Source organism: Chenopodium album, chromosome 3 (genome assembly GCF_948465745.1).
Source record: "Chenopodium album chromosome 3, dcCheAlbu1.1, whole genome shotgun sequence".
Classification (NCBI taxonomy): Eukaryota; Viridiplantae; Streptophyta; class Magnoliopsida; order Caryophyllales; family Amaranthaceae; genus Chenopodium; species Chenopodium album.
In genome coordinates, this window is record NC_137836.1 from 83,526,604 (window position 1) to 83,538,731 (window position 12,128).

General features: G+C 30.7%; 1 protein-coding gene across 2 annotated transcripts; it reads right to left on the reverse strand.

The window, feature by feature from the left end:
• Window positions 1–3,394: 3,394 nt before the first annotated feature.
• Window positions 3,395–8,762, reverse strand: LOC145624594 (serine/threonine-protein phosphatase PP1 isozyme 2-like). 2 transcript variants are annotated; one of them, XM_081677649.1, is made up of 4 exons: window positions 8,110–8,759; window positions 6,005–6,564; window positions 5,721–5,929; window positions 3,395–3,827 (listed from the first exon to the last, which is right to left on the reverse strand). In XM_081677649.1, exons 1-3 carry the CDS (start codon window positions 8,291–8,293, stop codon window positions 5,759–5,761), a joined length of 915 nt encoding a protein of 304 aa, XP_081533775.1. In that variant the 5' UTR covers window positions 8,294–8,759; the 3' UTR covers window positions 3,395–3,827; window positions 5,721–5,758. The 2 variants fall into 2 exon arrangements, with proteins under 2 accessions (XP_081533775.1, XP_081533776.1); XM_081677650.1 differs by lacking the exon at window positions 3,395–3,827 and adding an exon at window positions 3,911–4,591 and having other exon boundaries at window positions 8,110–8,762.
• Between the last annotated feature and the right edge of the window lie 3,366 nt (window positions 8,763–12,128).

Below are 12,128 nucleotides of genomic sequence, written 5' to 3' on the forward strand. Positions count from 1 at the left end.
GAGTCCAAGTAACATAGGTGGGAATATATAGAAAATATAAATAACAAATTTTACAAAACTGCCCTTATTAAAATTATTATTTTATTCTTTTATTAATGGCAAACATGTCATTTTCCCCCTATTTCTATAATCCTATTCCTATTCATCTTAGGATATGTATTACAGTATAAATGTTATGTACGTATTATTTTTTTTTTATTTTTTTTTTTTTGAAATATGTTATGCACGTATTATTAAATTATATATATAGGTAAATAATTAAATAAACCAATTAACCCCTTTTATTTTATTTGTCTCACGTTTTCTTAGTTTTTATTGTTCCATGATCTCTCATTAAAACCTCTGTCAAATCATAACCCAATTGAGAAATTAAAGCAAACCTGAAGGATCCACATAGAATGATTATGCACAGCACAGACCATATATCAATAAGAAAACTTGCAAATATTATGAGCAATTATAAAACAAAATTTATTGTATTATATTCTCTAATACAATTGGTAATGATTTAAAAAAAAATTAATTTCAATCATAAAAATCCATGACTAGTGATGAATTGCAGCGTCGAGTCGGTAGCCAGTGACTAACAGATGAGCAATGTAGAGATTAGAGATGACGATTAGGCTTTTTTCTAGGGCTTTGTGTCATATATGCATTGAGTTGCTCGATCAATTTTTTTTTGGTGTTCTATCCGGTTCACCCTTTGGGCTAATCCGGATTTGAGGATCAGTTTTGGGCTGTTAGGTTCCTCTCCCCTCTCGATTGTTGTTGCAGGGGATCAAACACGGGTCCTCCCTGCCAATTTAGTGGTGATTGAGGCTACACTTGATATGGAGGACCCGTGTTATAAAATATTATATTATATACATATACTTTTTTATATTATAAAAAATATTATATTATATACACATACTATTTTACACGAAATATATTAATTTTCATACTATACGTAATTACATAGAATGTAAAGTACATGAAAATATTATCATACCTACATTCCAATAATATAATTAGAACTTAACAATGTGACTTATTATATAATGTTTAGGTGTAATAAAAATGACATGTATATTTTTTTATTATTATTATAAAATGTTGATGTGAAAGTCTAAATTATAGTTAAAAGTATTATTATATATAAAACAACATAAATTATTGCACATGATTGTTGTATATCTAGTATAGTACATGAGCAATGCACGAATTCATAAGTAATAGCATTGTTAGGGTATGTTCACATTTACTGAACTGAACTGATTGGAGCTGAACTGAACTGAATTGAGGTGAAATTAATATTTTATGAGAGAGGGAAATTAAGAGCTGAACTGAACTGAACTGATTAGAGCTGAACTGAACTGATTGGAGCTGAACTGAACTGATTGGAGCTGAACTGAACTGAAATTAAGTAAATGTGAACAGGCCCTTAATACGAATATTACAATTTTAAACACGAGTAATAGTTATAATACATTTTATATCTGTCCTTTCCCGTCAAATGTCTAATTCAATTTAACATTTATTCTTCTTGTTTAGATTGGTTTCTGGTTCAATTTTTTTTACGTAAGAAAAACAAAAGGTCATTGTAAAAGGCATTGTATAGAAAATGAAAGGCCGATTAAAATTAAATTTATGTTCAAGATTATATATTTTTTTCCAAGACAACATTTCGGCTCAGCATTCAGTATTTGTTACAACAAACGATAAAAGTAATTTTTACACTATTTTGTATCTTTATCAAAAACTTGTATTTCATTCGATAACTTGTATTGAATTTAGGATAACTTTTATAATTGGTGCACAATATTTTACTGTACATCTGTTTTTTTTTTTTTTTTTTTTTTTTTTTTTTTAATGTATGTATTGATTTCATAATTGACGTCAAACTAAATTTTATCGATTTTATTTAATTTTCATAAAAAAAAAACAATATTAGCCTTTCAAAATACTAAATATTTGTTTCCTTAATTATGCACTTTAATCATATTGCTTCAAATTAGTTACACTATTATTCTTTAACTTGACTATAAATAAAGATTGGAAAGACATTATGGATTATTTGCAGTATTGGAAAGTATATATTTTATTATTAAAAATTTAATCATGTTAGAAAATCATATAAATCTTATGCATGTATAGAAACTTGCTTTTATTATTTAAAGTTGAACAAAAATAACTATGCTTGAATATGTAAACAATAATTATATAGATATATTTTATACATAAGATAAGCCAACGAGAGAGTGACATTTGTCATCCTCACATTGAGGCGCTTGTCTTTTAGTATAATATAGATAGATAGATAGATAGATAGATGGTTGAGTAACTAAAAGAAACGAAAATAAATTTGTAATCATGTTATTTTTAAAATATCGACATATAAGTTCACAATTATAATTTTAGAATTTATGAACACGAATAACTCTTTTTAATACAACTTTATTATCATATATATATATATATATTTATATATATATATATATATATAAAAGATGTGTCATTGGAGTGATGATCAAAGTCCAATTTTAATGAATATTAGGTTAAGGCTTATGGGTTCAAATATTAATGCTAACAATTAATAAAATTTTATGAGGAAACATTATTGGTAATTAATACTAATAATAAGTGACATGGCGACACGTGGAACAATTGGCAACACATGGCAAGATTACAATCCTTGCCATGAGTTTTAATATATACTGGATGAAGCCCGTGCGATGCACGGATTAAAAAAATATTTTTTCATATTTATGTGATTACATTTGTTATTTTATTAGTTGTACGTAATGTATCATTTTCTCCGTATTTGTTTTAAAATATTCCGTATTTAATTAATATAACCATTAAAATCTCATTGGTCAATTATGCTTATGTGGCACTTGAATTATTTATTGGATATAACTATAATTTATAATCCTACGTGACATGTTAACTAATCTTAGGTGGCATAATCCTATTGTAACGTTTTAAAAATATTGATCCTATGTGGCACTCTAATAATTTTTAAAAAATAAAAATCCTACGTGGCGCTCTAAAATCTCGGGAAAAAACTCCCCTTTAAATATACTTGTATATATTAGATTGATTGATATTGATTGATGATATTGATTGGAATATTGTTCTGCACAAGAGTTTCGCAAGCCATTTCGCATTTGTATAGTGTTAAACCCGTACAAAGCATGATCTTGTCCCACAATTCACTTCTTGCACTACGTATTTCGTATATTTTGAAGAACAACCATCATTATCATCAATGATAAAGGCAACCTCGTTTATAAGGCTCGAATGGATGGGTTCAATAGATTTATCATTGACATCAAAGTCTCATATCTAGGTGTCTTCAATCTAAGTCTTGCCGCGAAAAAGTGCAAGAGATTGAGTTTAGAAATGCAAGATGAAGCCTTCAAATAGCAATTAGACTACTTGAAACATAACTAGCAGATAGTAAGATCAGTACAATGGTTCAAACAAAGATTGGTGTCAACAATGTACAGAGTGAATGGTCATTTACAGGACCAAATGTATATACACCAGCACCATGATTTTCTAATGAGAATTCCTTTCCCCCAAAAAATAAAAATAAAAATAAAAATACAAAAATTTAAGAAAAAAATATAGAAAATACAGAAATTGGGACGATTCTGATTGCCCACTAATCTGTCTGTTGCTTCGAAATTCCATGTTCAATCACAATACTTTCGAAGTACATTAAATATTCCTGTCTTCAACGATTAAGCAGGATGATACCATCTCTCAGCATTGAAGATAGCAAATGTGTGGCCTAAACTCAATTAGTCTTCCGAAATACAAACTGCACGAATAAAAGGTTTCTGCAAACAAATGAACAGAACCCTAGTTAGGTATTTGAAGTCAACAGCTATCTTCAAAGCAATACCATAGCAGAAGCCGAATTCCTAGGCTAAGTGAAAGACATTTGCATACATTGAGGTGAATATGTAACAAATTTGTATGTGACTTTACATAAATCATGCCCCAAGTATTCCTAATCAAATTTTTTCATCAACAAGGACATTCACATGGGACATGGCATGCACAATTATACTACTATGAAAGCTCGTTCTATTACCTAAGTTCATGATGTCAAAGGCCTGTCAAAATGCTAGATGTGCACATCACCAATAGTACCTAAATAATCCTATTATCCCATGTCAAGAACTTAAGATTCTAGATGTGCACATGTTACCAGTAGAATTAAGTACTAAGTTTACAATTCCACATTCATACAAATAACTATTGCTTCAATTTAAAGCAAACTAAGCATATGAAGTCACTATATTCACCAAGTAACTAAGAGAAACTCGTCATCCATAGAGATGCAGATTCAATGGGTAGCTTGAAATCCCATACCCTGACCATATACTCTTGCAACTTTCCCGAGAGGAAGAACAAGGTCACAAAAGAAAATGAGCAGTGAATCACAGGTTCGCAACGTTCCAAATCAAAAGCACGAAAGCAAAGCAAATCTCCACTTCTAAAAAAATGATTTCCTGCAGGCACATTTTGACATGCCATGATTGATGATACAGTCATGTTCCACCTAAAATCCCAACTACCTGTATGGCTGTATAACTAACTGCATTTTGAAAATCAATCATAAGTATCAATATCTGCTCTTTCTTTAACACACCTAAATAAAAATCCAACATTGAGCCTTTCTTTAACACAGCTAAAAGAATTACTCTTAACAAACTTCTACAATATATGCAATGAGAGAACTAAATTGATTTCAGAAGGTATAAATTACAAATAGAGTTAAACAGTAGTTTTTGTTTATTTATTTTTAAATTAGAAATTAAACAGTTCTTCTGAAGTCAATGGGAATGAACAGATATACATGGCATTTTGTCACCGTTGACCTTTTACCTTAATAAGGGGTTATTATTCATAAGTGCAATAAATTCCATATATCATGCCAATAATTTTGATGATTCAGTTGACCAAGCATCACTTCAAATTCCAATCAAAATTTTCATTGACAAGACAAGTAGAAGGTATTTCACAAAAATAATAACCTGTACACTCGCTGCAGTTGTTTCTGTGTGGAAGGAAGAGAGGCAAAAGCCCAAAAGTATCAAATAATTGGATCATAATGTCTGTTCTCATGATAGAAGGCAGCACAAAAAGGGGGCATATGTTACCAGCAAGTATATGCTCCTTTTGCAAGTAGGAGCAATGAGTCTATGACAGCTTTTTATCAAGGAGGTCCATGATTTGGCAACATTACAATCAGCAAAGAGCCAAAAAGTAAGCACAAAGTGCTTTTTTTGTATTTTTTTATTTAATGTGACGAAGACAAATGGTGTGCCTCATGAGCTTTCTCATCAAAATGTATTTGGTGAACACAGAGAGACGCTATTATTTTAGATTGGAGATGTTTTGTAAAAGAATAAGAGGGATTATATATATTTTTTTAAGAAAAGCGGGACAGAAATCAATCCTCGACTAAAATGCTGTACACCAGCCACGTGCCATAAGAGCTTGTGAGATCCTACTTCTTTCAGATACAGGATTGAGAAATTGTTTCAATGTTGGAGCAGCTATAATACACTAGGGTAAATAAAGCCATGACGAACAAAGTTTTTCAAAAAAGAGGAAAAATAACAAAGAGCTCAATGAATAGCTTAATACATCTAACATGTACACATGCATAAAATGGCATAAAACACTAGGTTGAATAAATAAAAGTTTATGAGACAGCCAACCTGAGCAAAGAATGATGACTACATCATCAAATCCTTGATCAAAGAAATCTTCTTCTCTCTGACGGCTTCAAGATTTGAAACGAGCACATCAAGCTCTCATCAACACTCATCATAGCACCAGCATTATCAAATTCACCACAGTAATTGGGAGCAGAGAAAATCGTAACAAGCTGTCTATCAGCAAAAAATTCATATCCATCTTCCACAACCTGGACAAAATCATAAAGATAAGCTAAAAGGTTACAGAGGATGAACAAAAATACAGCAATGGAAACATTTATAACCTGATGTGCACGACAAATTAGGTCCATGTCATTCTTCATTAAGAAGTCGGCCACTTTATCAGCACCAAAGGTGTAAGAGACTCCCCGATCATTCATTCCCCAACCTTTAACCTCTCTAGAAGGGTCTGACCACAATAAATCGCATAGCAAACCAGATTCAGGTACATCAGTCGGCCGAGACAAACTCTTAATCTGATCCACGTTAGTCAAATCAGGTGAGAGACCACCATGCATGCACAATATTTTGTCATCTATAACAGCAGCAACAGGAAGACAATTAAAACAATCAGTAAATGTCTTCCAAAGTCTAACATTAAAGCGGCGTTTACATTCATCATAAAATCCATAGATTCTATTAATGGATGCGCATTCATGGTTCCCCCGTAAAAGGAAGAAATTTTCTGGATATTTAATTTTGTAAGATAGCAAAAGGCAAATCGTTTCTAAACTCTGCTTGCCCCGGTCCACATAGTCCCCTAAAAACAAGTAGTTGGCTTCGGGAGGAAAACCACCATATTCAAAAAGTCTCAAGAGGTCACCATATTGCCCATGGATATCACCTGCAATCAAAGAAAATACAAAAGAAAGCAGTCAAATCTAAAGACTATTATCATCCATCTCAAGCAGCGCAGAACACAGTAGAGAAAAAAATAAAGAAGATTCAGGCTTCTTCAAGGTAACAAGAAGCTGCTGGCACTAAATTAAGAGCTACAGGCCTACAGTACTAGCAACAACAGAGGGTAATTGATTGTGAAATCAATCACACGATCAAAAGACTTAACAGAGAATCATAAACAAGGCTATAGTCTACTAACAGCGAGAGCCAATAACAGTATAAGGACTTCAGAATTAAAAATATATCTTCAACTGGACATGGATCCCTTCATTTCAACAAATAAAAAATGGCATTTAAAAATTGCAATGAACAGAAGGAGCCCTTTACTCTTTATAAAATAGGGGTATAAATAATTTGATTAACTAATACAATAAAATTACAATTTACTATAAATCTATAACATTTTTCAAAATTTGCAATAAGTGCTACAGTATTAAGGGGAAAAGACAAATACTACGTAGGAAATAGGCCTTAAAAACATAGGAAGTATGATATCATTATTATTACTCATACTTTGGCAGAAAGGTTATCCAATTCGTACCACCATTTCATTTCATTTCCTTTTATTACAATATTAAAAGTGTTCAAATTTCACAGCACATACCGAATTAGCATAAAAAAACCACATAATCATCTCCCCATAAGCTCTTAAAGCTAGACAAAAATCCCTATTACAAATTCAAAAGGTTTTCCAATTTTACATATACTTGGGAAGTATGATAACATTACTGTTTCTCCAGCTTATACAGAAAAGTTTTTCCAATTCGAACCACCAATTTCATTTTAATAAAATTTTAAAGTTGTCTGAATTCCATTACAAATACCCACATCATCATCAATAGGTCACATAGACAGTTTCCCTGAAGCCCTTAAAGCAAGATGCCTAAAGAACAAACTTGAAATTAGACATACATTCCTGCCAATCTTATAATACATGAATAGCCAAGGTAATCAATAGCTATTTTGCTTGACATACAAGTGAACTATCCACCAACTAACATGAATGATTCCGCTCCCGCTTTATGTCAAAGACAAAGTTCAATATTATTGCCACAATCACAAAGTTATGACTTACAATCTATACTTCATAATTCATTCATATGATCATCCTCCCCTCCCCCACAATTATAAACAAAAGAAATGCAACACCTCCTAATCATCATCCCATAATTACATTAGCTCCAACACATCCAATCAATCATAACCCACATATAATCCAATTACAATCAGCTCAAAACAAATCCAACAAACCTCAAAACAAACAAAATCATCAAAACTCACACCTTTTTAATTCAATTATCCCACACCCCCCACCCCACCATGAAAATCCATCCAAAAACACAATCATTCAACATATCATTCAAAACACAATAAAAACACACAAAATTCAAAACACCCACCAAAAATAATTACTCATTCTTAAAAATTGTGAAAAGCAGAAAAAAGGGGTAAAAAACAATGGTAAAAAAAAAAAATGAAATTAGAATACCGCAGATCTTGATGGGGGCTTCAAGCTCCAAAAGGTTAGGTTGTTGCAAGAAGATTTCCTTAGCAGCGGTGCAAAGTTGGCGGATCTCTGACTCAGAAAGTTGAACCTGTCTCGCAGCACCTGGTCTGGCGTTTCGAAAATCCAATAGCCTGTTTATTATATCGTCCAATACAGCCGGTTCCATTGATCTTTCTCTCTATTATCCGTTTCGAAACGTTTCACAAAAAACCCACCAAAAAAACACCCTCAAAATCAAAACTCTAGGTTTCCCAGAAAAAGAAAGGGAAATGGGTGTTATTTTTTATGCAAATTGCCCAAGTTTGAAGGTGCTAACGGTGTTAGCAATGTGGGTTTTTTTTTTTTTTTTTTTGAAAAAAATAAAAATAAATAAATAAATTGTTGAATTTAATTTAAATTGAAATTACCCCTTTTGGTTGGGATGGTGGGGGTGTTTGTTAATTGCAAAGAAAAGCAGGGATTAAGAGAGTAGGTAATTATGAAAACATTAGATTAATGATAATGGAGGGTTGATTTTCTCTCTCTAAAATAAAATTAATAATTGGGTTTCTCTCTCTAGTTGCAGAGGAAATGGAGGGGAAAAAGGGAAGAAGAAGGAGAAGAAAGGGTGGTTTTGGCTGTAATGCTAAGATCTCATTCGACGGAAATTTTTTCATTATTTTTTTGCTTTTTAGGTCAAATTTTACCCTTTATATTCTCATTTATTTCAAAAACGCCATTTTCATTTACTTCGTATTTTATTTTTTTCGAATATAAAAAGTATACTCCCTCAGTTTCATAATGTTAATCCTCGATTATAGAAAATATACGAGTAAAAAATTTAATTTAAGCCTTAGTAAAAGATAAAGAGATAAGCTAAAATACAATCTATCAACTTTGCCATAAGTTGCACATTTGGTCTCTCATCTTTTAAATGAGGCAAATTGGTCCCTCTACTACCCTTGTCTCACAATTATGGTTGAGAAACTTATGAGTCAACAAAGTTTATGGATCTGCTGCCAACTAAGCCAAAGTTCAGGGACTAGCAAAGTTTAGGGACTGAGAGTGATGACTAACAATATGTTCTCATTGACTGAACTGTACTGAACTTATTAGAGCTGAACTGAACTAAACTGAAATGAATATTTTATAAGAGAAGGAAATTAGGAGCTGAACTAAACTGAATTGAACTTATTAGAACTGAAAATAAACATATGAGAACAGGACATAAGCAAAGTTTAGGGACTAAGAGTAATGACTAAGTAAAAGTTTAGGGCCTTTACAATTAATGTTGAAGGATTTTAGTATAACTAAAGTAAAATTAAGTTGTTACTCTTTGTGCTCTTTGAATGGATAATTGATTAGCTTTATCCAATTAAATAATGACAATATTAACATATCGACAATATAAATATGAGCAATATTAGAATATAAATAATTATAACATTTGCAAATATATAGATAAATAAATATATCATATACGAAGTATAAGTTAAAAAATGATATAAAAATATAATATGATTTACATAAACAATTGATGTATTGACACATAAAAATTCTTCTTAATAAAAGCATCTAATAAATTGACACACTTTTTACAAGTGCGCTTGATGCTCAATTGGGTCTCCCAATCAATTTTTGGGAGGTCATGCATAATAAGAACATCTTGAGAGGAGAAGAATGGTTAGCTAGCTAACTATTTTTTTTAAAAAAAGGCGCAATAAAAAAACCGTACACCGTTTATTATAGTCTTTTATAATTTGTCTTATTTTTTTTGTTTTGAAGGAATATACAACCTCCGTTTCTTTTTAGTTGACACGTATTTTTTTTTAGGAAGCTTTTTTTTAGTTGACACGTTTCCTTTTAGGGTAACTTTTTTACCTTGCATTTACAAGTTACCCCACTTCCTTTTTCATTCTCTCTCACACTCTCTCCTCTGAAACGGAGGAAGTAGTTTTTTATAAAATAATAAAAATGAATTTTAATTCTTTTTTACATTTAAATATAAATTTAAAAAATGATTGTATCTTTAAAAAAAATGCTTATATGTATATTTTCAATTGAATTTGGGAAAATTTGCAAATTGCAGCCATTTAAAACTTGTATTTTGTAAATTGCAGCCATTTTAAAATAAAAATTGCAAATTGCAGCCCAAAAGTTGTTATAAATTGTAAATTGCAACCCAATTCAATTTTTTCATCGATTTACGTGTCGAAAAATGTTTAGTTAAGTTTTTAGAGATCATATAGCTCTTAAGGATCCGAATTGAGCTCGGAATTGGCAAAAAATTAACGTAAGTGCCTCGTTTTTACAAGAAAAAAATAGTTGTCCACTAATCGATCGATACATTTTTGTTACGCAAAACGAGGCACTTACGTTATTTTTTTTGCCAATTTCGAGCTTAATTCGGACCCATAAAGGTTAAACAAACATTTTTTAACACGTAAACCGATGAAAAAATTGAATTAGGTTGCAATTTGCAATTTATCACAACTTTTTAGCCGCAATTTACAATTTTTTTATTTAAATGGCTGCAATTTGTAAAATACTAATAACTTTAAATGGCTGCAATGTTAAAAAATATCTTGTTTATTTTTTTATAGTTTGATATAATATTTTCCCCGAAAATTAAGTGTCTTTGCCTAATTATTAATCTTAATATCAACACTAGATTAAACCCCGTGCAATGCACGGTTTTCAAATAACTTTAACGGCAATAAATTTTATCAAAAAAGAGTATAACTCAGTATTATAAAGTATGAAATATATTTCTTCAAAAAAAAGTATGAAATGTATTGTTTTTAAAAAAAATGATAGGAGTATATATGTGAAAGAAAATAATTAAATATATATGTAATAGTTATTATGGGCAATGTTATATTGAAAGAAGTTTGTTTTATATTTTGTACAAATCAATAGTCAAAATTTTGATACAAATATAAAAATAAGGCTTTTTTTTAGTAAGTTGTTTTGGAGGGAAAACTCTTTATATTATATTACCAAGTGTCATTTTAGGTTCGCCTTTAGTATAATGTAATTGATAGTCCAAACATCATGGAATTCATTAAAATATGGAGAAGTCCCTAAACTTTCTTTTGCAATTATGAGCTCCGCCGCAAGCGTACTTGGTCCCTAAACTTTCGATAGTGTAATAAATTATGCATAGTCATCTTGTTAGTCCCTAAACTTTCATTGTTTAGAAGCTCCCTAAACTTTCTTAAAAATATCATTTCATTTTTTGCCACATATGCACTTTGGTCCCTAAACTTTGGTGACTCATCTTTTTTCCACCGGAAAGTAAGTCATGGGTGGTTAATAGACCAATTTGCTTCATTTGAAAGATGAGGGACCAAAATGCTACAAATAGTAAAGTTGAGGGACCGTATTTTAACTTAACTCAAAAGATAAAGGTAAATCAACTTTATTTTGCTCCGTATTTTTTCATGTCATGGTTAACTAAAAAACGCATACAATAAGGTTTTAACACAAAATCTCAATGAATAAATATCACACTCAAGTATTATGTTACAAGTCTTAGCACCTTAGCTATCAATTGACTGTGATTATTAGGAGAATCATATTGTATGCGTGACACCTTCCTCACTTAACCAAGCTATTACACAATAGATTTATATTTATCTTAGATAAGATGATTAGTACTTAATTGTACAAATGTAACATATCATAAGATAATGCAATAGCTTTGATTTTGAAGTATTAAAATCGTAGTGTTTGTTGATTTGATGAAAAAATATAATAGTTTTATTTGTCTGTTAAATACTCAATAGTTGTTGAATAGTTTGAAATCATAATAACATACAAAATATTATTGAATATGATTCTCCTAATAGAAATCTTTTATCATCAAAATATTAAACTTTCAAGATGATTATCCATACATTAAGAAAAAATTGTCGAACGTGATTATCAAATTTAACCACAAACTAACAACTCAAGGCATTACTCGAGCCGCACACTAGTTTTTTATTTTTCCAAATAAAAGCTTACTGATTCCATATTTC

Excerpts from the sequence above, each read along its gene's own strand:
- LOC145624594 (XM_081677649.1), bottom strand. The coding sequence starts at position 8,293 with ATGGAACCGGCTGTATTGGACGATATAATAAACAGGCTATTGGATTTT. Across the intron at positions 6,565-8,109 it reads AGCCCCCATCAAGATCTGCG|GTGATATCCATGGGCAATAT; the intron begins GTATTCTAATTT and ends CTTTGATTGCAG. Across the intron at positions 5,930-6,004 it reads TAATTTGTCGTGCACATCAG|GTTGTGGAAGATGGATATGA; the intron begins GTTATAAATGTT and ends GATTTTGTCCAG.